The sequence below is a fragment of the Macaca thibetana genome, chromosome 1, assembly GCF_024542745.1.
Source record: "Macaca thibetana thibetana isolate TM-01 chromosome 1, ASM2454274v1, whole genome shotgun sequence".
NCBI classification, from domain to species: Eukaryota; Metazoa; Chordata; class Mammalia; order Primates; family Cercopithecidae; genus Macaca; species Macaca thibetana.
In genome coordinates, this window is record NC_065578.1 from 157,425,363 (window position 1) to 157,452,330 (window position 26,968).

General features: G+C 53.4%; 1 protein-coding gene across 4 annotated transcripts; it reads left to right on the forward strand.

Moving 5' to 3' along the window:
• Nucleotides 1-2: 2 nt before the first annotated feature.
• Nucleotides 3-24,244, forward strand: SLC45A3 (solute carrier family 45 member 3). Of its 4 annotated transcripts, none has more exons than XM_050763626.1 (5): nt 3-223; nt 17,245-17,646; nt 18,513-19,298; nt 19,997-20,262; nt 22,438-24,244. In XM_050763626.1, the coding sequence occupies exons 2-5, from the start codon at nt 17,475-17,477 to the stop codon at nt 22,873-22,875; spliced, it is 1,662 nt and encodes a 553-aa protein (XP_050619583.1). In that variant the 5' UTR covers nt 3-223; nt 17,245-17,474; the 3' UTR covers nt 22,876-24,244. The 4 variants fall into 4 exon arrangements, with proteins under 4 accessions (XP_050619583.1, XP_050619605.1, XP_050619615.1 ...); XM_050763648.1 differs by lacking the exon at nt 3-223 and adding an exon at nt 7,054-9,967; XM_050763658.1 differs by lacking the exon at nt 3-223 and adding an exon at nt 10,937-10,959.
• The last annotated feature ends 2,724 nt before the right edge of the window (nt 24,245-26,968 follow it).

Sequence of the window (26,968 nt, forward strand, 5' to 3'; positions counted from 1 at the left end):
GGGTACCAGCCCCACCCCTCTATCCCCCCTCGCAGCACCCCCCACCTCCGTCCCGCCTCGCCCCGCCCCCCTCCTGGCAGTCCCAGCGCGCATGCTCTCTCCCCCCGCGGAGTAACCTGGAGATTTAAAAGCCGCCGGCTGGCGCGCGTGGGGGGCAAGGAAAAGAGGGGGGAAACCAGTCTGCACGCGCTGGCTCCGGGTGACAGCCGCGCGCCTAGGCCAGGTAGGAGCGCGGCCCCTCCTCTCCCAGGGGTGAGGGTCCCGGCACCGGAAAGGGAGCAGCAGTGCGCGGCCGAGCTCCGCGGTGTCGCGTGTTTTGCGCCCCGCGGGATGGGGCCGCGCCGTGGCCGTCCGGGGCGCTGCGCGCCAAGCCCCGCGCGAATCCCAGAGAAGGGCGCGTCCCACGCGCTCTGCCGTGGCGGGTGCCGAGTGCCCGGCGCCTGCACGGGTCCCTGCTGAGCTGTGCTTTCTTCCGCGGAGGGCGGGCAGGCAGGAGGTGCCCGCGCTGTCCCAGGCCGGGGGGCGGTGTGGGCGGGGAGCGGCCCCTCCCCGGAGCCCCGGGCCGGGTCGGGCCGGGCCGACGGCTGACTGACCGGCCGCTCGCTCCTGTTGCAGCCTCCCGCGTCAGACTTTTCTTTGGAAAGTTGCGTTTATTTTCTTCTCTTGTCTGGGCTTCACCGGAAAGGGGCAGGATGAGCCACTGTGGCGCGCACAGTCCGGGACTTGGGGGATTGGGGACGGGGGCCGACTGCCGCGGCGCCGCGGGGTGCTCAGGCCGGGTTCGGCTTTCTTGAGGAAGAGTGAGAGAGTTAAGAGAGGGAAAGGGGACGGAGCCCTCTTGGACTTTAGACCTGGGGCGAGCTCTGCGTACAGAGTTGGGGCTGGACCGTGTGTGTGTGTGTGTGTGTGTGTGTGTGTGTGTGTGTGTGTGTGTGTGTGTGTGTGTGTTACTGTGTCCCTTTTTCAGCCTCAGTTTCCCCCTCTGTGGGGAGAGAAAGGCCGCTGTTTTTTCCTCGCCTCCCTGGTCTCAGGTGGGGAAGGAGAGAGTGCTGCAAACGGCAAACAGGTGTGATGTGGTGGTACCTGGGCATCCCGTGCAGCTTCTCAGAGCTGTAGGCCTAAGCAGGCTTGCTGGAAAAGCCCCAGGGACCTGCAGGTTTTCTCCGGAGTGCGGGTCAGGCCTTCCTGTAGTCTTTCGCTCCCCCTAGGCACTGCAGTCCTGTGAGTTGCTCTTGCCCTTGACCTCTGAATCAGTCTCCATCTTCCTGACAGACACTCTTGACCTGCTCAGCTTTTCCCCACCCCAGGGCATGTTCCCTATGCTTCCTCTTTTTCCAAGGGGCCAGAGTTGTGGGTAGGGAGGGGTTTGGCATGGTGGGTACCTGGTGAGGACTCGCCCTTCAGCTGTTACACAGACCCGATCCCAGTGAAGCAGGGACTAAGAATAGCCCAGCTGCTGTCTTGCTGCCCTGGAGTCTGCAGCCGGGCATTGCCAGTTGACCGGGGCCCAGAGTGACCCTTGCTGGGTCCTGGAACCTTTGCTCAGGGGTGGGGTTGAGGTCTTAGGGGCTTCGGACTACCTTTCCTGATGCACTTAGCAGATCTCCGTTCAGAGCAGAGACCACTTTGGTGTGGACTCACCTGCCCGAGGGCTGGGGAACAGGCTGGCCTGTGGGCTGGGAGTGGGAAGGGCCTGCGAGGCCCAGGCTAGAATGGAAGCCTGAGGAAACCCATAGAGCAGCACATTGTAGGGGTAAGTGGGACGTAATTTGAGGTCGCAGGCCATTCTGTTGGATCAGTCCCATTCCCTCATTCCTCCCTTATCTCCTCCCACCAGGCCTGTCGTGGAGCCAGGACTCTGTTATTCTGAAAGTGCTCAGAAAATGGAGCTTGAGTCAGCAGAATGAGTTTGAAGATAAAAATACAGCTGTGGATGAATGTACAGCTGTGGACAGATAGGCCCCAATTTAGTGGGTGTGTGTTAGGGGGAGTTTTCCTATGTATTCATGGAGTGTGTGGTGAACTTCCCCGTCCCTCCTGGCTCCCTGAATAACCTTGAAGGAGGAGGAGGAGTAGACAGTGATCCCTGGTGGTCTCCTGAGCCCCTTCCAGGCCACTGGGTGGTGGAGGGATAGTGGAGGCCTCCCTCCCGCTCTCCCCTTACCCAAACTGGAGCTCTCAGCCTGGGCAGGGCTGGTCTGAAGACTCAAAGTAAAGTTAACTTGAAGACTTTAAGCACTATCATCTGGACGTCACAGCCTGATAAGTCAACATTATGGATAAAAACCCAGACTATCAGATAGTTTCTTTTCTTTCTTTCTTTTTTTTTTTTTAGATGGAGTTTCACTCTTGTTGCCCAGGCTGGAGTGCAATGGCATGATCTCAGCTCCCTGCAGCCTCCCCTCCTGGGTTCAAGCGATTCTCATCCCTCAGCCTCCCAGGTAGCTGGGATTACAGGCGCCCACCACCACTATGCCTGGCTAATTTTTTGTATTTTTAGCAGAGACGGGGTTTCACCGCGTTAACCAGGATGGTCTCAATCTCCTGACCTCGTGATCCGCCCGCCTCGGCCTCCCAAAGTGCTGGGATTACAGGCATGAGCCACCGTGCCCCGCCTGAAAGACAGTTATTATATTAGCTGCTTCGCTAGGTGAGCTCCACCAGCTTGGCAAGTTACTTAACCTCATCCAAGCCTCAATATCCCTGGCTGCAAAATGGGGATAATACTTACTGTATAGCTTTGTTAAGTAGATTATAACAGACATAAAATTTATAAACATATAATTACGTAATATATAAAGTCTAAAAATTATAGTTTTATTCACTATTATATATAGAGTACTAAACTGTGTGTCTGACACATAGTAAGTGCTCAATAAATGTTAGTACCAACTATATATTATATCAATCATTTGGGACTGAATGGACAGCAGTGCCTAGCCTGGGACTCTCTTCTTGGGCCTTGCTCTTAAAAAACAAAACAAAACTCTGCTCTAGACCTTATTTCTTGGGTAGCAAGGTCTCCTGGACTTTGAGGAGTCCGTTGAGAGATTGAGCTTTGGCAAAATGATTTGAATCTGGTTTCCTCTTGTGCGAGTTATTTAAACTGTTTCAACTTCCTCCTCTGTAAAATGAGGATAATAGTACCTACCTCACAGTATTTCCAGGATTAAATAAGCTGATGTAGGTAAAGCTCTGAGCACAGCAGCTGCTTGTAAAAAGAGCTTGATAAATGTCAGCTGCTGTTATTTGGTGACAATGGAGCCAATCATTGTGGTTTACACTTAGAAACCAGAGTTTCTTAGCAAGGGAATTAGCCCATAGATAACTGTATGTAAGCTACGAAGGACACATCTGCAGTTGAACTTGTGGTCCTGTGCGAAGATCACACCAAGATTGGATGTCCATGTCTCTCGTCTAGTACTCTGCTACTGTGTGACTTGTATTTAATTAGTGCAGAAACCCCTACCCAGCCTACCTTCCCAGAGTATACCCCTCAGGCTGGAAAAGGGTACCATGGACATGAATGTATATCCTGAGAAGTTAAGAACCTTCTATGCAAACAGTTATTTGTTGTTGTTTTTAGGAAAACTGCATAGGGAGGGTGCCCTGAAATTGGGATTCTGCTCTGTCCTCCCTCCCCAACCCTTAGGATCTTTTGCACTGTTCTTTGGTGTCCAGAAAAAAAAAACCCAGCCTAGCTTTCTCTGAACAGTTAGTGGCCCTGTTTGCTGGGCAGCAGGGGTGGAGACTGGACCAGCTGGTACCAGGCCCAGTGTCTTGAACACTGATGCCACTCGACTCCCAGCAGTAGAGCTGGAGTGTTGAGCTTTGTCCAGTGTATTAAGTGTCCCTGCTTGGGCTAGGGAGGGGGGCAGCTGGTGACAGAGCCGTCATGGGATGCTCCTGATCCCTCGCCAGAACTTCCTGTTGAATCCTTTTTTCTACTACATGGTCTGTGTTTTCCCCTCCACGGGAAGAAATCCACAGTTTTGCCACCGGCCCTGACTGACTTGTGGAATCTCTTGCTTCTGAGGCTGGACATGGGCCTGCTTCCCCTGTTAGCCTCGACTTCATTGCCTGTAAAATGGAGATAAGATTCACCTTGCATGGTTATGGTGAGGATTAAATGTGATGTGCATATTCAGCCAAGCGCCTGCACATGCCAGGTGTCCCATAGATGTTTGTTCCTTTCCCCTTCTTTGTTACTTCTGGAGATCACTTTCTGGGGAGCGGGGACCAGCCAGCAAGAAGGGGTTTGGAGGCCACCTCCTGGCACTGTAGTCTACAATCCCCAGTCACCATATCCAGGATAGACAGGATGCCCAGCCAGAGAGGATACCCTCGGGAGTAGCCAGCCCACAACAGCAGTTCTTGTCTTTCCCCTGTGGTCGCTGTGTGCCCCCCTGCCCCCTGGCCTTGCTAATCTCAAGTGTACTTTGAGTTGGCAAATAGTGTTCAAGCTAGGAGTGCCTGGCCCATCCCTAGGGATGTGGCAATTTAGATTCCCACTCCTGGCTCCTGTCCTTAGTGACCGGAGCACCCAGGTAGCTTGAACGTGGCCCTGCCTGGATCCCAGGCACACTGGTAAAATCACATCCGACGGGAATCCTGATTCAGCCTTACCCATAGGCCTTCTATTGGGCACCAACTTTTCTCAGGGTCTGTGCTTCCTGCTTTCCAGGAGCTGAAGCACTAGTGGGAAGGACTGCAAATCCGAGACCCTGAGGACTGTGGGCAGCCTCCAACCCTGGGGACTGCCTGGTTAGAGCAGTTGAGATTTAGCGGGGAGAGGGGATACTTGACTGCTTGGTTTCCAGGGGGCTGTGGAGGAGGTGTGAGATTTGAGCTGGGCAGGGCTCAGGTGGAAGGGAGAGGCAGTCCAGGAAGGGGAAGAAACCAGAGCCTGGTGACCACGTTGGAAGCAAAAACAAGCCCAGTGCTAATGAATTCTCTTATTTGGGGGCCCATGGAGGTATGCTGAATCATCTAGTGACACACAGATAGCCAGCCCAGATCTGAGATCAAAACCCAGTCTCATGATTTTGAGTCCGGTATTGTTTCCAGCACACCTCACTGGGGAGAGGCCAAAAGGAGGGGTGGGAGTGATTAGAAGTCCCAGGCTCCAAGGGCCTTGGTTTACAGACATACACCCTTTTCTGCTGTTGGGGCTCAGAAAACAATACCCCAAAGTGAAGGCCTCAGAGGCAAAATTTCTGTCTGACCTCCTGTCTCTCACCCCTCATTATCTCCTGAGGCAGGCCAAAGTGAATCCCTCTTTTCCAAGGCAGGTCATAGAAACTAGAACCCTTCTCCCCAAAGCCAGCCATATAACTTAAAAATATTGCTCTTTCTCCTGGCTTTCTGGGTAAGAACCGGCGATAAATGATCTGAGCTACCTTGTTTGATAGTAGGTAGTAAGGCCCTCATTGCAGAGGGGTCTCACCCCATTCCTGGGAGGAAGAGATCCTGCAACAGAGAGGCCGAGAGCAATCTGGACAGGTCTGACTGGGCTTCACCATTCAGTCTATTAGCATTAGCTCATACCCTTTTTGTCTGATCACATTTCTGCATCCTATGTGTGCTTCCTCAAACCTAAGCATAAAAATGGATACTTAGGCTGGGCGCAGTGGCTCATGCCTGTAATGTCAGCACTTTGGGAGGCTGAGTTGGGTGGATCACCTGAGGTCAGGAGTTCAAGACCAGCCTGCCCAACAGGGTGAAACCCCACCTCTACTAAAAATACAAAAATTAGCCGGGCGTGGTGACGCACACCTGTAGTCCCAGCTACTCGGGAGGCGGAGGCAGGACAATTGCTCAAATCCAGGAGGTGGAGGTTGCAGTGAGCTGAGATCGTGCCACTGCACACCAGCCTGGGCAACAACACGAGAGCTAGTCTCAAAAAAAAAAAAAAAAGATACTTCTCCCTGGGTTTTTGGGTTTTCATTTCTTTTTTTTTTTTTTTTTTTTTTGAGACGGAGTCTCACTCTGTTGCCCAGGCTGGAGTGCAGTGGCCGGATCTCAGCTCACTGCAAGCTCCGCCTCCCAGGTTTACGTCATTCTCCTGCCTCAGCCTCCGGAGTAGCTGGGACTACAGGCATCTGCCACCTCGCCCGGCTAGTTTTTTGTATTTTTTTAGTAGAGACGGGGTTTCACCGTGTTAGCCAGGATGGTCTTGATCTCCTGACCTTGTGATCCGCCCGTCTCGGCCTCCCAGAGTGCTGGGATTACAGGCGTGAGCCACCGTCCCCGACCTTGGGTTTTCATTTCTAAAGGCTCTTGTGTCATGTAAAATTATGATCAAATAAATTTGTATGCTTTTCTCTCTCTCACTCTTTTTTTTTTTTTTTGTAAACAGCGTCGATTTTGAGATGGCATCTCACTCTGTTGCCCTGCGCGATCTCGGCTCACTGCAACCTCCGCCTCCCAGGTTCAAGTGATTCTCATGCCTCAACCTCCTGAGTAACTGGGATTATAGGCACGTGCCACCACACCCAGCTAATTTTTGTATTTTTAGTAGAGACAAGGTTTTACCATGTTGCCCAGGCTGGTCCCAAACTCCTGACCTCAAGTCATCCTCCCACCTTGGCCTCCCAAAGTGCTGGGATTACAAGCGTGAGCCACTGCGACCAGCCTGTTATGCTTTTCTCTTGTTACCATATCTTTCGTTATAGAAGTGTCAGTTCTGACCTTTATGATGGGGAAGAAAAAAGGATCTCCCCCACCCCCACCCCTATATTGCATAGTACCTACCTGCTTATCCCCCAAGGCTAAGCAACATGGCCATTCCCACTAGGAAGCCCTGGAAGAACTGCATGTGCCCCCCACATTGGGTCCCCCCCATGGATTTGTGTCTTCACACTTGTGCCACCTCATTGCACACCGATTGCATTTTATCCCTTTTGCCAAAGGGAGCTGTGATCAGTTGTTTCTGTGTCCCCAGCACCTTCACAGCGAGCTTACGCACAACTGAGGCTCTGTGGTGGTGGGGGGGTGGGTGGGTGGGTTTCAGTGCTGTTTGACATTCCCGTAGTGGAGGTTAGGTTGCATGCACTGAGGTATACTTCTAAGGGTCAGCAAGCTTGGGATCTTGAAATCAGAAAATGAGTTTCTTTGGGGGCCCACTCTTTCCTTGCCCACCACTGAGTGACTATTTTTGAGAACACACTTTCTGAGTACTGAGTCTCACTTGGAGCCCTCTGTTTATAAATGGGACTGATCACAGACTCTAGGACTCAGATCTAATAAAGCCTTACAGGCCACTGCGTTTGAAACCCTAGAGGTGGGACATGGCAGAAGTGGAACCAGCACCGTGGTCTGACTCTTGGTCCAGGGCGCTGCCCATCTGTAGGTTTGCACAGATCCTTAGTCTCCTGGCCTCTTTCCTGTATACCTCACCTCCTAAGGGAGGCCAGGCTAAAGGGAAGAGTAGGATTGGCTGTACATGGATAGGGAGAGCTGTCTAGCCTGGCTGACTGGCAAGGGTCAAGTTCAGTAGGAGGAAGGCCATTCAGGCTTCTCTTTTCAGGGGCTGTATGAAAAGGCAGGATTGCAGGGAAGGAAGTTCCAAGTGGCCTGGACGCTGTGCCAAGCTCCCTCTTACCCTCCCATGTTCCTATTCCCCTACCTTGGACCAAGGAATTTCTTGGTACTGCTGCCCCACCTTGTAGGGAAGCATTTATTGTGGCCCAAGGAGAGAATTCAGTTACTAATTTCTGCCAGGAACAGAGTCCAACTCTGGGAAGGACTAGGGAAGAGGGCAGTTCTGCCCCCAGATGTCCTGGTTACTCAGCTTACTTTCAGGTGACCGCTGACCCTTGGCACTCTGTTGGTGCCTGAGAGTGTGTGGGCAGGTAAAGGTTGGGGTAAGTGCAGTTGGGCATCCTTCTCCACCTCATTCCCCTTGACTCATTGGTAGGAGGCCATGAAAGTCCAAATACAAAGTAGGGATTTTATATTCCTATTTCACAAGGATGAACATGAATGCCTTCCTGAATGCCATGTAGCCTCGTCAGTGAGCCCTTAGGGGGTAGCTGCTGGTGAAAAATCACCTACCGGGGGTAGGGGGTGCATGTGAGATCAGCTGGCTGCACAGATGTAAAGAACCTTCGGCATTATCCAGATTAGCTCCAATTTTACGGATGTAGAAACTGAGTCCCAGAGAGGTGAGATGGCCTGTCTAGGGCACACAGCTCTTAAAAAAAAAAGTGGCTGAAACAGGACTGCTGTCTCCTGGCTCCCAGTTCAGAGCACCTTCCAGCATTTTCAAATGGTTCGAATTTTCTGTTCAACCACTGTTTATTTGTGCAACCTTAGGCATGTTACGTTCTGAGACTGAGCTGTTCATCCTTGAATATGAATATTAAATACCTACCTTGGATTTGGAGTGTATGAATTATGAGTTATTGGAGAGAAGGTACAATATATCAAGTACCTAGCACATGCTAGACGCCTCTGAGGCAGTTAGTAGGGGTCGGCCACTGTGTTCATTTTCCCTGTGGATGGAAATCGTGCTGTCTCATAACTATGGGATCTTTGTCCCACCTTCCACCTCCCTTCTCAGCCTTCCTCCAGCAGGCAGGTCTGCTGCAGTGACCTCTCCTCACCTGTTGGGGCCAGCACCTGGGGAGGCAGTTGCATTCTTGGCATTCCTCTTGCTGCTAGGGGCTGGAAGAGGCGCTGGTGCGGTGAGGGAGGCACATGGGTGAGAGGGGAATGGAAACCGAGAAGAAAATGTAGTTGGTTTCCCCTAACCACGGCTGCTCCTGTTTGGGAATGAGAAAGCCCTTCCTCCATTGAGGAGGCAACCAAAGAAGTGGCTGCCAGGAACTTTCATATCCTGTATCTCAAACACACTCCTCATCTATAAAGTTGGTGGTGTTAATCTAAGTTTCCGTGCCTGTAAAATAGGTATACTAATTGTACCCACCTCATCGGATGGTTGGAAGACCAAGACGCATGGCAGAGTGCCTGGCATGTATTACAACCTCAATGTTGGCTGCTATTGTGCGTTTTCTTTTCTGTTTTGTGTGTTTGTGGTTTGTTTGTTTGAGACAGAGTCACCCTGTTGCCCAAGCTGGAGTGCAGTGTGGCACAATCTTGGTTCATTGAAACCTTGACCTCCCGGTTTCAAGCAATTCTCATGCCTCAGCCTCCCGAGTAGCTGGGATTACAGGTGTGTGCCACTATGCCTGGGCCTGGCTAATTTTTGTATTTTTAGTAGAGACGAGGTTTCACCATTTTGGCCAGGCTGATTTAGAACTTCTTGACCTCAGGTAATCTGCCTGCCTCGGCCTCCTAGAGTGCTGGGATTACAGGCGTGAGCCACTGTGCCCGGCCTGCTATTATTCACTGTGGATGAGGAAACTGAGGCATGGGAGATGAAGTTACAGGCTCATGCAATTCTAATAAGTGGTGGAGCTGGCATGCAAACCCAGGTCGGGCAGACTTGCAAACCCAGGTCAACCTGCAGAATCTGCCAGGGTTTGGGGACGTCAGGATTCAGAGGGTTGTGGTCCCTCGGGTGGAAGAGAGCTCCAGGTTGAAGAGCCCTGCTGGTCCTGGTTTGGAGGGCATGTCCAGTGTGACCTTGGGTCGCAGCTGTTCTCAGAAACGAAGTGTGATCAGGAGGCCCAGGTGCCTGGAGTCAGACTGTGTCTATATTGACTGTCACCATGGGATTGCCAGGTGACCCTTGCATGCTTCAGCCCCAGCTTAGGCTGTCCAGGACTGACTCTGGCCAAGGTGAGGGTCAGGCCAGCCCCAGAATCCCTGTCACTGGGTAGGAGAGGGGAGGGGAGGGCAGTGCTGGCTCCAGGGACTGCCCCTCTGTCCCTTCCCCTCCCCTTCCCCCAATCTCCTCTGGCATTTGTTTCCTTTCCAAAGCTGGACTGGGGCTCTCAGACAGGGCAACAAAAGCCACTCTCCACCACGCCACTGCCACCTGTTGGGTTTTCACACATTGGGGGTGAGTGGGGGGAGGGAGCCGCTGCCCTTTTCCCAGTGTCTGTGGTGTGCCCCCTCTGCCCCCCTAGGGCCTGGGATTCTCTTTGCTGCCCGATGTGATGGGCTCAGGAGCCGGAGGGGGTGGGGGCCAGCAGCAGCTGGAAGGGGAATTGAGTGGGAAGGGGCTGGCGCTGGCAGCCGGAGAGAGTTTGATGGATTACTCTGCAGGCCGAGAGGTTTCTCCCTAATCCCCCTTTGTGTCCCGGCCTGCAGCCCCCTCACCCTCTCTGACAAGCTGCTAAGCAGAAGGCTTCCAGTCCCGGTGAAGAAAAGGCAGCTCAGCAGGGCGAACTCTAAATCCCTGGCCTCCAGGCCCTGGGGGAGGCCGGGAGCAAGTCTGGGGTGGGGCTGGGCTTCCCCGTCCCACTGCTGGCCCTTAGTCTTTCTTAGGAGTCCCTGAGGTGGGGGGGCTTCCTTCTGAGTGGGGTCCTTAGGTGCCCCTGGAAGCCCTGCGAGGTTGTGTGCCTCCGCTCTTTCTGCAAATCACTGTTTTTCTCTAGGGCAGGACTGGGGAAAGCAGAGACCCTCACTGCTTTGGGAATGTTTGGCCCCAGAGAATGAAAGACTGAGTGGGTTGGGAGTCACCAAAGCCGTGGTTGTCTCATGCCGTGTCCCTCCCGCCATCTCCGTGGCAGCCCAAGCACACAGCACCTCTCACAAGGGATCTGTCATGAGGAGCTCATTGTCTCACAAGAATGCTCATTTCCAGGTCTGGCTGGTACAGGCTGTTTCTCGGGTGTCCCCAAGGCTCCTGTGGAGCTGCTGTGAGGGTGGGGCTCATGTGGGGAGTGCAGTGTACCAGGTTTCATTAGGTAAGCTGACAGCATTGGTCCCCTGGGACTGGGGCGAGTTGGGGGTGGGTAGTGGGGATGAGGGCTGGGGAACCCCCAGACCTGAGAGGTCCGCTCCCTGTCCCCAACCTAGAGGACCCTGGAGAGCTCAGTTTGGAGCAAGGTGCTGGGGTCGCCCTTTTCTGCCATCTCACCGACCTGGGGCAGGGCAGCCTTGGTGGGGTGTGTGTCCGGGAGGTTGGCCCAGGGTGACCCCACCCGCTTTCCTCCGCTGAGTCATTATTCCTCGTGCCTCGCCAGCCCCCGGTTTCCCCTTCTGTGGGGAGGGCTGCGGGGTGGCTGTGAAGGGGAGAGGAGCTGCTTCTGAGGAGCCTGGGAGAAAGCAGCGGGTCTTTGTGAGTGTGCAGGGAACACGCAGGGTCGCCGAGCCTGCGGGGTCGGGGTGGGGGCTGCAGCCGTTTGATGTGCCTGGGTGGGGTTTGATGCTGGCCTGCATAAAGAAGCCTTAGAATTGCTGCCTGACACAGGCCCGGGGCGGGGGCTGCCCCCAGCCTGGGCTTCCACTGGCCTCTGTCTGTCAGCAGAGGGAATCTGCTCCCCTAGCTCCACCTCAGCCGTGCGGGGTGGCAGGATCCCCTTTGAAAGCCCTCAAAGGCCTCTTTATGCATCCCCCTCTGACCCTCCCTTCCCTTAGGGAGCTACCAGGGAGTGGGCTTGGGTCGGCTTTCCTCCTCCTCTGCCACTCTGGCTTCTGTATTTTGGACAAAGTTCAGGCCAAGTTTGTTCCTGTTGCTCAGTTTCATTTCCCCCAAAACTCCCTGCTCGGGGTCTGGTCTGAAGTGGGGGCTTTCCAATCCAGGAGGGTTTATCTGAGCCTCTCACCACCTTTGAGCCCGTAGGAGTTGCTCCCTCTGGAGTTGGGCCTGGAAAGTCCTCGGTGTGTGGGGAGCACGTGAGAGGAGGAGGACTGAAGCCCTCACCCTTGCTTCTACTGCCACCCCTTGCTCTTAGCCATTCATTCATTAGGTCCCTTTTCTTGCTGGGGCCGGAGCCAGCCCTGGGGGTATTACATATTGGGGTGCATAGGGGCATGTATCTCCCAGTACCTATAGGGGAGCAGTGAGGATCCAGGTTGACTAACCTTGCCCAGGGCCCTCAGTCTCTCTGGGTTTTGATTCTGTTCCCCCAAGGATGAGGAAGGATAACCTGGGGCAGAGCTCCAGAAAGGTTCCCAGAGGCCTTGGGTTTCCTCCAGCTTTCTTGCTCTCTTGCCATTGCTGGGCCCAGAGAGGAGGGGAGATGGTTGGAACTTGAGAAGGACTTGTCCTAGAAGGCTGCCTGTTCCTTGCCTTTCTGAGAGGTCAGCCCCTCCACTTCCTTCCTCTTCCTGCCCACTCCTTGCCAGGTGAACACTGTGAGGCTGGCTCTTCTGATTGATCTTGTCTTTGCCAGACAAAGTGTTCCAGGAGTAGTGGGGCAGGAGGATTTTAGAAGCATCTCCAAGACTGGAGGGTGTAGGGGAGAATAGGACCCTGTCCCCAGGAGGACGGGGGAGTTCCGCAGACTTGGGGCAGGAGGCGGGGTTCCAACACTGATCTGTCACTTGCAAGCTTTGGCAAGAAGCTTGCCCTGGGGCTGCTGATGGGAGTGGTGGCCAGGAAAGTGGTACTGAAAGACTTCTTGTTCTCTGACCTCCCTGAGCCTGAGAACTGAGAAAGGCTGGGCTCCTCCATTTATGCTCCAGGGAAGGCAGCCCTGGAAGGGGGATGGCAAGCCACTGGACTTAGTGCTCAGGAGTCCTCTGTGGTCTCCTTAGCCCGAGGACCCTGGAGTAGGGATGAAATGACAGGGACCAAGGCACTGGAAAGGATGCAAGGATAAGAAAAGGGGGCTTTGGAGGGCAGAGTGTGCTTATGGGCTTGGAACTCCTCAGGCAATTCTGAGCTGGGAGTAAAGTCTGGGGGTGTCAAGAGGACTCTGGACCCCTGGGCAGAGTAGAACTCAAACAAGGGAGGACGGGCTCTGTAACCAAATACAGGGGTGCTTGAAGCCTGCCCCCTTCCTAGTCAAATCCTTTCCCCACCTGGCCTAACCCCTAGTTACCAGGTAAAGAATCTCTGGGTGGGGGTGGGGGGCATTGGAGAAAGACAACCCAGGAAGGGGGAAGCTACTAATGAGCTCTCTGGGCTGTAGGAGGATGGTGGGGGGCACTCTTCTCTTTACCCCTTTCTTTTGTCTTTCCCATGTGGGCTAAGAAGGATCCTGCTAATTCCTGGGGGGGCTGGGAACTGGATTAAGGGAGGGGCAAGGCAGGTGGGGTGATTAATGGTTGCTGGACAGCTGTGGTTTATTTTTATTTATTTGTGTTTTAGAGATCAAGTCTCACTCTGTTGCCCAGGCTGGAGAACAGTGGCACGATCATAGCTCACTTGCAGCCTTGAACTCCTGGACTCAGGAGATCCTCCTACCTCAGCCTCCTGAGTGGCTTGGATTATAGGTGCATGCCACCATGCCCAGCTAATTTTTATTTTTTATTTTATTTATTTATTTATTATTTATTTTATTATTTTTATTTTTTTTTTTTTGAGACGGAGTCTTGCTGTCTTGCCCAGGCTGGAGTGCAGTGGTGCGATCTCGGCTCACTGCAAGCTCTGCTGCCTCCTGGGTTCACACCATTCTCCTGCCTCAGCCTCCCGAGAAGCTGGGACTACAGGCGCCTGCCACCACACCCGGCTAATTTTTTTGTATTTTTAGTCGAGATGGGGTTTCACCGTGTTCGCCAGGATGGTCTCGATCTCCTGACCTCGTGATCCACCTGCCTCGGCCTCCCAGAGTGCTGGGATTACAGACGTAAGCCACCGTGCCCAGCCTATTTTTTATTTTATTTGAGATGGAGTCTTGCACTGTTGCAGGGGCTGAGGTGCAGTGGCACAATCTTGGCTCACTGCAACTTCTGCCTCCCGGGTTCAAGTGATTCTCCTGCCAGAGCCTCTTGAGTAGCTAGGATTACAGGTGCCCGCCACCATGCCCAGCTATTTTTGTATTTTTAGTAGAGATGGAGTTTCACTATGTTGGCCAGGCTGGTCTGGAACTCCTGACCTGGTGATCCGCCTGCCTCCGCCTCCCAAAGTGCTGGGATTATAGGCGTGAACCACCTATAATAGCCAGGTGTGGTAGTATGCCCAGCTATTCTATTTATTTTTCGAGACAGAATCTTGCTGTGTCACCCAGAGTGGAGTACAGTGGCATGATCTTGGCTCACTGCAACGTCCACCTCCCAGGTTCAAGTGATTCTCCTCCTTCAGCCTCCCAAGTAGCTGGGATTGTAGGCGCACGCCACCATGCCCAGCTAATTTTTGTATTTTTAGTAGAGATGGGGTTTCACCACGTTGGCCAGGCTGGTCTTGAACCTCCTGACCTCAGGTAATTTGCCTGCTTTGGCTTCCCAAAGTGCTGGGATTATAGGCATGAGCCACTGTGCCCTGCCTATTTTATTTTTATTTTTGTAGAAACAGGGTCTTGCTATGTTGCCCAGGCTGTTCTTAAGCTCCTGTCCTCAAGCCATCCTCCCACTCCAGCCTCCCAAAGTGCTGAGATTACACATATGAGCCACTGTGTCTGGCCTGCAAATTATTTTAAACAATAGGGAGCAGCCAGGACTTAGAGAATGGGTGCAGGTTTTGGGCGAGGCTGGGTCTAACAAAGTCTCTGTTTGCTCAGGGAGGACCTGGTCTCCTGAAAACCCAGAGCAGGTTAGCATTCAGGGCCCTCCCAGAACAAGGGTGGGGAGTGGAATGGGCTGGAAGCCTTTGGCCACAGAATCCCTCCTCTTAGGCTGGATGGCACTGCCTCTTGGTCTCTGTGCTGTCTCCTGCTTTCCTTCTTGGGGGCACTGTGGAAATGCAGCAATGAGGGACTCAAGTTGAACCTACGACAGCTCAGCTAAGACTGAGGTCTGGCCTTCACCTTCCTTTTGAAGACAGTATGGGTCAGTATTTTACACACCTTCTCATGCCACCTCCATAGGAGGCCCTGTGCCCCATCCCAAAGGGTGAGTCTGACCAGGATTTAGGGGAGGAGGCTGCTGGTTGCCCAGCCTTATCTCAATTCCCTTCCTTCATGATCTGCCAGCTGCAAAGCCCCTGAAGCTGGTGGTGGAGTGAACAGACCTTACCCAGGATTGATAGCCATCTAATTTTTTTTTTTTTTTTTTTTTAGGCAGCGTCTCCCTCTGTCACCCAGACTGGAGGCAATGTTCTGATCACTGCACACTGCACCCTTGACCTCCCAGACTCAAGCAATCCTCCCATCTCAGCCTCTTAAGTAGCTGGGACCACAGGTGCATACTACCACACCTGGCTAATTTTTAAATTTTTTGTAGAAGGGGGGTCTCGCTGTGTTGCCCAGGCTGGTCTTAAACTCCTGGGCTCAAGTGATCCTCCTGCCTTGGCCTCTCAAAGTTCTGAGATTACAGGCGTGAGCCACCACACTTGGTCCTGATTTCTCTGTGGCACAGCTCAGAGCACCCACAACACGCTTTGTAACATGCAAGGCCCCATGGGGCTTAGTATTACGTGAAAAGATAAGAGAAGTCGAAGTGCCTTTTATTATGAGGTGCTGAGATTGGCAGAGGGCATGAGTGGGGCCTGGGGGTGGTCTCTGGTGGAGGAGACTGGAGCCAGGCCCTCAGCCACTGTGGTCCTTGCACCAGAGTAGGTGCCCTTCAGTAGCATTTATGGGATTGAATTAGGGAGGAGAAGGAAGGTGCTCCAGCCACGAGTGCCAGGAAGCTCTGTCCCCTTCCTCTGTTTTGGGATGGATGACAGATAAGGAGCCTCCTGCCTTTCCTCACCAAGGCTCACCCTCTGTAGTATCTACTCTTGATGTGTGACTTGGTTCCCTCTTTTGTAGTCACTTTTTCTTTTTTTTTGAGATGGAGTTTTGCTCTTGTTGCCCAGGCTGGAGTGCAAATGCGTGATCTCGGCTCACCACAACCTCTGCCTCCCAGGTTCAAGCGATTCTCCTGCCTCAACCTCCCAAGTAGCTGGGATTACAGGCATGAGCCACCACACCTGGCTAATTTTGTATTTTTAGTAGAGACGGGGTTTCACCATGTTGGTCAGGCTGGTTGCAAACTCTCGACCTTAGGTGATCTGCCCACCTTGGCTTCCCAAAATTTATTTTTTTTGAGACGGGAGTCTTGCTCTATTGCCCAGACTACAGTGCAGTGGCTCATTGCAACCTCCACCTACTGGGTTCAAGCAGTTCTGCCTCTGCTTCCTGATTAGCTGGGATTACAGGCACCTGCCACCACGCCCGGCTAATTTTTGTATTTTTAGCAGAGACAGGGTTTCACCATGTTGGCAAGGCTGGTCTTGAACTCCTGACCTCAAATGATCCGCCTGCCTCGGCCTCCCAAAGTGCTAGGATTACAGGCGTGTGCCACCACACCTGGCTTTTCATAGTCACTTCTAAGCAGAGATGACTGCAATGGGTGTATTGTCAGGGAGTAAGACTTGGAGGCCACTTGCTTGGCGGGGGAGATACAGGATGGTTCTCTTTGCACAGGAGGCAGGTATAGCAGGAAGGGGTGTGGGACTTCTCTGCTGAAAATTGAAAGGAGCACAGAAAAATTTCTTTCTCTGCCATTTAGGGAGCACAGAAGGGCTGCCCTGGAAGTGGCTGGGCATCCTGCCAGCTTGGGGGAGTCCCTGGTATCATTACAGGTGTTGCCAGGTGGTGTGGTTTCATGCCCCTGTGAGCTAGAACCTGGGGACGGCTCCACTCTCCCATGACAGTTGGACAGTCACGTGTGGGATTGTTTCTTCCCCTTGAACATTCACCTCAGGGAGGAACTCAAGGTAGAGATTTTCCGGCCTCGGCTCATCCCAGGGAGCCTTCTCTAAGTTAAAACCCAATGTAACAAAACAGCCTCTCCTCCCTTTCCCCTTCATCCTGGTCTTTGGGGTTAGGGGTTGTGGTGCAGTGTGGCTCATGGCCAAGCAATGTGGAATAGGAAGTGTTACTCTTAACAAATGAGAATTGAACACCCCAGGTTTGGGGAGTAGAAAGAGAAAGGCAAACAAACCAGGCCTGGCAGAGGGTCTCCGGGGGCACCTTGCTAGCTGGTTTGATTGCTACCCCCTCCCCTCCCCAATACTAACAGGGAAGGGCAATTGTAGATTTTTCAAAACAGAGAACAATCAACATCTGTTTGGCTCTGGAGAGTGCTGAGGTTTAAAAAATCATATTTACCTTATTAATTATGTCAGCCTTAGGCTAATATTAACATGCATTTCCTGACTGGGCAGCAGGGGGTGGCACCTTGGTGGCAGGGCCAATCGCCAGCCTGTGAATGATCAGGATCCAGACAATTTAGAGCAAATCCTGGAGACCTGGCTCCCAGAACTTAACACCCTGTGTGCTTGTGATTGCCCCGCCCTTTTAGGATCTGAGTGATGAGATGTGTCCCCACTGAGGTGCCCCACAGCAGCAGGTGTTGAGCATGGGCTGAGAAGCTGGACCGGCACCAAAGGGCTGGCGGAAATGGGCGCCTGGCTGATTCCTAGGCAGTTGGCGGCAGCAAGGAGGAGAGGCCGTGGCATCTGGAGCAGAGCGGAGACGAAGCAGTTCTGGAGTGCTTAAACGGCCCCCTGAGCCCTACCCGCCTGGCCCACTATGGTCCAGAGGCTGTGGGTGAGCCGCCTGCTGCGGCACCGGAAAGCCCAGCTCTTGTTGATCAACCTGCTAACCTTTGGCCTGGAAGTGTGTTTGGCCGCAGGCATCACCTATGTGCCGCCTCTGCTGCTGGAAGTGGGGGTAGAGGAGAAGTTCATGACCATGGTGCTGGGTGAGTCACAACGTCCTCCTTCCTTCCTGTTCTAGATACGTGCCACCTGGGATGTGGGGCAGGCGTACCTCTGCCCTGGGAGCTGCTTGGAGGGAGAGGTGGTCTGCTGGGAAGGCATTGCTAGGCAGGAGGGTGACCCTGGGCTGAGGGGGCACACCAAGAGAAAGAAGAGAATATCAAGGACATACCCTAGTCACCTCTGGATCCCTGGTCCTGCACAGTGCCTGGCTCATAGGAGACACTGGAGAAAGGCTCCTAACCTTTGGCTAGCCCTTTTATAATTTACAGCGATTATCTCATTCAATGTTTACAACTACCATTTGAGGTGATCCATTTTACAGAGAAGGAAGCAGAGGCTTTTAAGAGGTTAGGTAAGCCTTAGCCGAAGCCAAATAGCAGCTGAACAGTAGAGCTGGGACTCCATCAAGGTCTCCCAGCTGGGGCTTGCTCCTACCCCTAGGACAAGGGGCAAGCTTCTGACTCTGCAGATAAATTCTGCAAAAGCCACAGAAGGCGAGTAGTCACCATTGTGTGACAACCCCTTACCCCCAGGGAGAGGTGTCCCTCTGAGGATTGCAGGCTCTGGAGTCACACTGCTTGTTGAAACACTGCCTCTTACCCTCCCTAGGTCTGTGCCTTTGAATAAGTATCACTTCTTAGTTGCTCCATGCCTCAGTTTGTCCATCTGAAAATGGGGGCATCTGTAATGCCTGTGTTATGAGGAGTAAATTACAGCATCCCTGGGAAGATGTAGCACAGTGTCGAGTACGGAATGTTACTTCCATCCTTCTCACAGAGCTTGGGTCCCCTTCCCCTTGCCCTTTACTTGTCCCAGCCATTGACTCATACTACTTCCCTTCTTGCAGGCATTGGTCCAGTGCTGGGCCTGGTCTCTGTCCCGCTCCTAGGCTCAGCCAGTGACCACTGGCGCGGACGCTATGGCCGCCGGCGGCCCTTCATCTGGGCGCTGTCCTTGGGCATCCTGCTGAGCCTCTTTCTCATCCCAAGGGCCGGCTGGCTGGCAGGGCTGCTGTGCCCGGATCCCAGGCCCCTGGAGCTGGCACTGCTTATCCTGGGCGTGGGGCTGCTGGACTTCTGTGGCCAGGTGTGCTTCACTCCACTGGAGGCCCTGCTCTCTGACCTGTTCCGGGACCCGGACCACTGTCGCCAGGCCTACTCCGTCTATGCCTTCATGATCAGTCTTGGGGGCTGCCTGGGCTACCTCCTGCCTGCCATTGACTGGGACACCAGTGCCCTGGCCCCCTACCTGGGCACCCAGGAGGAGTGCCTCTTTGGCCTGCTCACCCTCATCTTCCTCACCTGCGTAGCAGCCACACTGCTGGTGGCCGAGGAGGCAGCACTGGGCCCCGCCGAGCCAGCGGAAGGGCTGTCTGCCCCCTCCCTGCCGTCCCACTGCTGTCCGTGCTGGGCCCGCCTGGCTTTCCGGAACCTGGGCGCCCTGCTTCCCCGGCTGCACCAGCTGTGCTGCCGCATGCCCCGCACCCTGCGCCGGCTCTTCGTGGCTGAGCTGTGCAGCTGGATGGCACTCATGACCTTCACGCTGTTTTACACGGATTTCGTGGGCGAGGGGCTGTACCAGGGCGTGCCCAGAGCTGAGCTGGGCACCGAGGCCCGGAGACACTATGATGAAGGTAAGGCCTCGGCAGCCAGCAGAGGCTGGTGTGGGAGCCGCCCACCAGAGACGACACTTGGGGTTGTGTCTGGGCTGGTGCCTCTCCATCCTGGCCCTTCTCTGTCAGGAAAGTGGGGATGGACCCAGTCTGCACACACAGCTCCTCACGGGTGTGGAACATCTCTGCCTGCAGTTTCAGGAGGGCCTCTGGCTGCTCTAGGAGTTTGATCAGAGTCATTGCCCCAGTTTGACAGAAGGAAAGGTGGAGCTTATTCAAAGTCTTGAGGGAGTGGAGGAGTCAGGGCTGGATTTTAGACCTGCCTGGTTCCAGCCGCAGTGTTGCCTCTCCTCCCCCTGACAACTTTCCAAATAATCTCACCAGTGCCTTCCAGGTGTCCTAGAATCGTCTTGAAGCCTATGGCCATCTGTCTTTGTGTTCCCTCTCACCCTCCTGTCCCCACAGCTGAGACTCCCAAGAAACCTTCGGACCACCTTCCTCTGCCTTCAGCGAGGGGCTTTGCCCACATTCTCTGAGGGTCAGGGGAAGAACCTGGACTCCCATTGCTACAGGTAGAAAGGGGAAGGGTGCTGGGGAGCAGGGCTGGTCCACAGCAGGTCTTGTGCAGCAGGTGCCTGTGGTCCCGCCTTCTCATCTCCTCAAGACTGCGCGTACCCTTCCCTGCCAGGCCCTGTCTGATGGCCTCTCTCCCTCTGCAGGCGTTCGGATGGGCAGTCTGGGGCTGTTCCTGCAGTGCGCCATCTCCCTGGTCTTCTCTCTGGTCATGGACCGGCTGGTGCAGCGATTCGGCACTCGAGCAGTCTATCTGGCCAGTGTGGCAGCTTTCCCTGTGGCTGCCGGTGCCACGTGCCTGTCCCACAGCGTGGCTGTGGTGACGGCTTCAGCCGCCCTCACTGGGTTCACCTTCTCAGCCCTGCAGATCCTGCCCTACACACTGGCCTCCCTCTACCACCGGGAGAGGCAGGTACTCATTGGCTGGTGGGTGGAGTCAGGGTGGGAGGGGAGGTCTGGGTTTTTGGGAGGCCCACTAGCCCAGAACCTGATACCTGGCAAGGAACTTGGGAGAAGGCTTCTTTGAATCAGAGAGGAAGCTCATCCTAGCCCCAGGGCCAGAGGCTTGGTCTGCAGAAGAGTGTAGATTAGATTCTGGGAATGACTTCCTGGGGTCAGGACTGTGTAGCACTTGAATGGATGATTGCAGGAAATGCAAAACCATTAGCGGGAATCCCGAAGAGTCAGGCCAGCAGGAGCCATAGGTTTCTAGGCTGGTTGTTCTATGAAGAGGCAGGGCGCTAGATCGGATGACCCCTGTCAGCCTCAGCAGATGGGAGTGGGAATGGTCCGTCCTTAGCAACACCTCTTTCTTCAGGGAGCAGCAACCTGACTTAGCCTGTGTCCTACTCTGGTCTGTAGATAGGGCGGGCTCCTTCCTACCCACTTCCTTTCTGGCTTTTCTAATTCCCTTTTCTTTTCCTGCCTCCCTCCTTTGTTCTTCCCTTTCCCCTTCCCCTTCCCCCATGGCAGATATCTGAGCCTGACACCTGACCCACTCACTTGGGGACTGTGTGAGTCGTGGGGACCTCCTGCTTGGTTGGCCCTACACTAACCAGCCCTCCAGGGGCTCCCTTCCTTGGGAAGCTACCTAATCCAGGCAGTGTGGTCACCCTGTCCCCTCCAGTGACCTCACTGAGCTACAACCCTGGGTGCTGGACTCTGCCTTGAAGGGCATGCAGTTGGGGTGTCCCAAGGGAGGAGGAGATGCAGGCCTGCTCTCAGAGAGCTCTCAGACTGTAGGGAAGACCTGCCCCTGCCTCTCACAGCACTTGAGGAGGAGTAGGTAAGTTTGTAGCTGAGAGGCTGGTTAACTAAGCAGGTAGCTGCAGGGGTGAGAGGTATGGAGGGGAGGGGCTAAGGTTTTGGTTGGGGGAGCCTGGTCCCTGAGACCCCTGTTAGCCCACTGATAACCTTCAACCTTCACTCTTCTGCTTGCCTGGGCTGGGGGCAGGGGGCTGGCATCAGCAGCCAGGCCTGAGTGTGTGCCATCGTGCCAGGGAACGTTCTGGGGCTAGCCATCTTTTCCAGATGCAGCAGCATGTCCATCCTCGGACCCCTCCAGACTCCAGCCTTAGCAGACATTCCTGGGGTGGCAGGCAGGGAGGAGAAGTCCTGGGAAGCCCCTTCCTAACAGCAGCTGATGGCAGACTTGGCACTGCACGCTGTCTGCCTGTTCCTTTACCCACTTGTTGAGCTGTATGGTGAGCTGTGGGCTTCCCTGGTGTCAGGTTTGAGCTTTGCCATGGCTCCTAGCTCGCAAATGCAGCCAACTCAACTCTTCTGGCATGGAGACAATGTTGGATAAGACCTGGCCTTGTCCTGAAATAGGAGGCTCTGGGCCATCAAGGGCAGGGGTTGTGGGGATGCTGGTCGACCAGTCACTCTGATCTAAGTCAGACAGGAAGGAAGTAGGAAGCCTTCAACATTAGCACAGCTGGGGCTGGAGGAGGTGGGAAGAGGGGCATTCCTCCTGCTTGAGGTCTACTGGATTCTCCCTGCCCCAAGGCTGGGGACAAGGGAGCGCATGGCAGGGCAGCTACCCTAGTGGCATCTGGGATGCCAGAGAGGCAGAGCTTCTATGCACAGGGCAATGAGGATTTCCAGATGTCAAAGCGGAGGGCAGGCAGGAAGGAAGGTTAGGAGAGCCGCGTGGCGTTTGGGCTATCAGGGGCCCTGCCTTGGCTTTTGTTCCTCTATTCTGTGCATCTCCTCCCACCATCTTCATTCCCCCTGTGTCTTTTCCTTACCTTGGAGCTCTGTTCTCTCTTTGACTTGTGGTATTGAGTTTGTCTGCCTCTTACCTGTTCTAAGAGGCTAGAGGAGACCTAGACTTTGGGGTTCACATTTTGTCCCCGCCCCACCCATTACCCTTCTCCCACTCCTGAGGAAGGGTCCTGGTTAGACCTGCACCAAGTAAGGTCTTCATCTTCTCTCCTGCTCCTGATTCTCATGAAGCCCCATTGCCTGTGTTTTTCCGGCCCCTGGGGTGGAGGTGAGGGTCCAGTCTCACAGCTGGGGGGCATGGGGGGCCCAGTGCTGGGTACACACCTGTCCTCTTCCCCTTTCCTTCACCCCTCCGCCTTAGGTGTTCCTGCCCAAATACCGAGGGGACGCTGGAGGCACTAGCAGTGAGGACAGCCTGATGACCAGCTTCCTGCCAGGCCCTAAGCCTGGAGCTCCCTTCCCTAATGGACACGTGGGTGCTGGAGGCAGTGGCCTGCTTCCGCCTCCACCCGCGCTCTGCGGGGCCTCTGCCTGCGATGTCTCTGTACGTGTGGTGGTGGGTGAGCCCACCGAGGCCAGGGTGGTTCCGGGCCGGGGCATCTGCCTGGACCTCGCCATCCTGGATAGTGCCTTCCTGCTGTCCCAGGTGGCCCCGTCCCTGTTCATGGGCTCCATCGTCCAGCTCAGCCAGTCTGTCACTGCCTATATGGTGTCTGCTGCAGGCCTGGGTCTGGTTGCCATTTACTTTGCTACACAGGTAGTATTTGACAAGAGCGACTTGGCCAAATACTCGGTGTAGAAAACTTCCAGCACATTGGGGTGGAGGGCCTGCCTCACTGGGTCCCAGCTCCCCACTCTTTGTTAGCCCCATGGGGCTGCTGGGCTGGCCGCCAGTTTCTGTTGCTGCCAAAGTAATGTGGCTCTCTGCTGCCACCCTGTGCTGCTGAGGTGCGTAGCTGCACAGCTGGGGGCTGGGGCATCCCTCTCCCTTCTCCCCAGTCTCTAGGGCTGCCTGACTGGAAGCCTTCCAAGGGGGTTTCAGTCTGGACTTCTACAGGGAGGCTAGAAGGGCAGGGCATTTGATTCGCTCCATGCACTGGAATGTGGGGACTCTGCAGGTGGATTACCCAGGCTCAGGGTTAACAGCTAGCCTCCTGGCTGAGACATACCTAGAGAAGGGGTTTTGGGAGCTGAGTAAACTCAGTCACCTGGTTTCCCACCTCTAAGCCCCCTTAACCTGCAGCTTCATTTAATGTAGCTCTTGCATGGGAGTTTCTAGGATGAAACACTCCTCCGTGGGATTTGAACGTATGAAAGTTATTTGTAGGGGAAGAGTCCTGAGGGGCAACACACCAGGTCCCCTCAGCCCACAGCACTGCCTTTTTGCTGATCCCTCGACTCTTACCTTTTATCAGGACGTGGCCTATTGGTCCCTTTGTTGCCATCATAGGGACACAGGCATTTAAATATTTAACTTATTTATTTAACAAAGTAGAAGGGAATCCATTGCTAGCTTTTCTGTGTTGGTGTCTAAGATTTGGGTAGGGTGGGATCCCCAACAATCAGGTCCACTGAGATCACTGGTCATTGGGCTGATCATTGCCAGAATCTTCTTCTCCTGGGGTCTGGCTCCTCAAAATGCCTAACCCAGGACCTTGGAAATTTTACTCATCCCGACTGATAATTCCAAATGCTGTTACCCAAGGTTAGGGGGTTGAAGGAAGGTGGAGGGTGGGGCTTCAGGTCTCAACAGCTTCCCTAACCACCCCTTTTCTCTTGGCCCAGCCTGGTTCCCCCCACTTCTACTCCCCTCTACTGTCTCTAGGACTGGGCTGATGAAGGCACTGCCTGAAATTTCCCTCACCCCCAACTTTCCCCACTGGCTCCACAACCCTGTTTGGAGCTGTTGCAGGACCAGAAGCACAAAGTGTGGTTTCCCAGGCCTTTGTCCATCTCAGCCCCCCAGAGTATATCTGTGCTTGGGGAATCTCACACAGAAACTCAGGAGCACCCCCTGCCTGAGCTAAGGAGGTCTTATCTCTCAGGGGGGTTTAAGTGCCGTTTGCAATAATGTCTTATTTATTTAGCGGGGCAAATATTTTATACTGTAAGTGAGCAATCAGTATAATGTTTATGGTGATGAAATTAAAGGCTTTCTTATATGTTTATTGGCATGTGTTTCTTTTATGAGGGAAAGACCAGATCTTTCTTCAACATTCTTAACTCCCTGTTCAGGGGGCCCTTTGCCTTTTGGCAGGTTCACTTCCCAGTAGCCACCAGCAGGTGGAGGCATAGACCAGCATTCTTTGTGTCAGTTGCCAACTGGGTGGGGCGGTGCTGCACCTTGGACTGGGGGGTTTGGGAGTTGGGGAGAGGGGGTCTGGAAGAGTCTGAAGTGTGGGACAATGGTGGCATTTTTCATCTAAAAGACCCCAGAGTAGGGCTGGGTATGATGACTCACGCCTGTAGTCCCAGCACTTTGGGAGGCTGAGGCAGGTGGATCACTTGAGGTCAGGAGTTTGAGACCAGCCTGGCCAACATGATGAAACCCCGTCTCTACTGAAAATATAAAAAATTAGCCAGGTGTGGTGGTGTGTGCCTGTGATCCCAGCTACTCGGGCGGCTGAGACACGAGAATTGCTTGAACCCAGGAGGTGGAGGTTGCAGTGAGCCTAGATCGTGCCATTGCACTCCAGCCTCGGAAACAAGAGTGAAACTCCGTCTCAAAAAATGAAAAAAAAATAAAGGCTCCATAGTGTGGCCAGGAGATGGAACAAGCACCCATCACCCACAGCATGGGAACAGGGAATGCACTTGGCATGTGCACGATGAGGCTTTTGACCCTACTATGCATTGGTTCATGCCCCTTCCCCTCTCTTCCACCATCATGCCAGGCCCAGGTCAAACTCAGAGTCTTCCCTGCCCTGCCATCTCCCCAACGCCTCCAGCCTTGACTGGCTTTCCAGTTCCTTAAATTTCCAAGAGTTCAGTTCCGTGAATACCTGTGCAAGGGCTTGTTTTGCTTATTTTTTAAAAAGGTTCTATATTTAACTTTTTTGTTATGGTGAATTTTAAATGTACACAAGTAAGGAGCCAGAATATAAAGAACCAAGCTGCAACAGTTATTAACATTCTGCCCCTTTGTTTCATCTATCTGCCTTCCCTCCAATCCCCTAGGGTATTTTTAAAGCATGTGTCAGACAATTTAGTTTCACCTGTATATACTTTGTATGTGTCTCTAAGAAATAGGACTAAATTTTTAACAACTTGATCACAATACCATGATATCCCACAAAGTATACAGTAATTCCTTATCAATTATCCAGTCCATGGACAGTTTTCTCCAATTGCCTCAAAAATTATTTGGTTGGTTTGAGTCAGGAATCAACTGAGATAAACAAATTGTATTTAGTTGCTGTGTCTCTCAGGTTTCTTTTAATCTCTAACAGCTCTTCTATTCTTTCTTTTTTTTTTTTTTTTTTGAGGCGGAGTCTCGCTCTGTCGCCCAGGCTGGAGTGCAGTGGCGCGATCTCGGCTCACTGCAAGCTCCGCCTCCCGGGTTCCCGCCATTCTCCTGCCTCAGCCTCCCGAGTAGCTGGGACTACAGGCGCCCGCCACATCGCCCGGCTAGTTTTTTGTATTTTTTAGTAGAGACGGGGTTTCCCCGTGTTAGCCAGGATGGTCTCGATCTCCTGACCTCGTGATCCACCCGTCTCGGCCTCCCAAAGTGCTGGGATTACAGGCTTGAGCCACCGCGCCCGGCCAGCTCTTCTATTCTTTCAATGCTACTTATTGATGAACAATAATTTTTCCTACAGAATTGCCCCCATTCTATATTTGGCTAACTGTATCCTCAGAGTGGTGTCTAAGATGGTCCTCTTTTTTTTTTTTTTTTTTTTTTTTTTGAGACGGAGTCTCGCTCTGTCCCCCAGGCTGGAGTGCAGTGGCGCGATCTTGGCTCACTGCAAGCTCCGCCTCCCGGGTTCACGCCATTCTCCTGCCTGAGTAGCTGGGACTACAGGCTCCCGCCACCGCGCCCGGCTAATTTTTTTTTTTTTTTTTTTTTTTTTTTTTGTATTTTTAGTAGAGACGAGGTTTCACCGTGGTCTGGATCTCCTGACCTTGTGATCCGCCCGCCTCAGCCTCCCAAAGTGCTGGGATTACAGGCGTGAGCCACCGCGTCCTGCCGAGATGCTCCTCTTGAGCCAGGCACTGATTCCTCATGTCTGTGGTCCCAGCACTATGGGAGGCTGAGGCAGGCAGATAACTCGAGCCCAAGAGTTTGAGACCAGCCTAGGCAACATGGTGAAACCCCATCTGTGCAAAAAATAAAAAGATACTCCTCTTTGTCCTCTTTTTTTTTTTTTTTTTTCTGTAAGATAATAAGAGCTAGGAGGTTGAATAAATTTAGATTTATTTATTTATTTATTTATTTTTGAGACGGAGTCTTGCTCTGTTGCCCAGGCTGGAGTGTGGTGGTGTGATGTCAGCTCACTGTAACCTCCGCCTCCCAAGTTCAAGCAAATTCTTGTGCCTCATCCTCCCAAGTAGCTGGGATTATAGGCACGCACCACTATGCCTGGCTAATTTTTTTGTATTTTTTGGTGCAGACAGGGTTTCACCATGTTGGTCTCAAATTCCTGACCTTAGGTGATCACCTGCCTTGGCCTCCCAAACTGCTGGGATTACAGGCGTGAGCCACCGCACCCAGCCAGATTTTTTTTTATTTTTTGACAGGACTGTTTCATAAGTGGAGCTGGCATCATCTCATGTGGCATATAATGCCTTGCTGTTCCACTTTCAGTGGGTTCAGGTGATACCAGACTGATCTATTATACAGTTCGTTGGTTTATTTGGAGACAGGGTCTTACTCTGTCACCCAGGCTGAGTGC

Excerpts from the sequence above, each read along its gene's own strand:
- SLC45A3 (XM_050763626.1), top strand. The coding sequence starts at position 17,475 with ATGGTCCAGAGGCTGTGGGTGAGCCGCCTGCTGCGGCACCGGAAAGCC. Across the intron at positions 17,647-18,512 it reads GTTCATGACCATGGTGCTGG|GCATTGGTCCAGTGCTGGGC; the intron begins GTGAGTCACAAC and ends CCCTTCTTGCAG. Across the intron at positions 19,299-19,996 it reads CCGGAGACACTATGATGAAG|GCGTTCGGATGGGCAGTCTG; the intron begins GTAAGGCCTCGG and ends CTCCCTCTGCAG.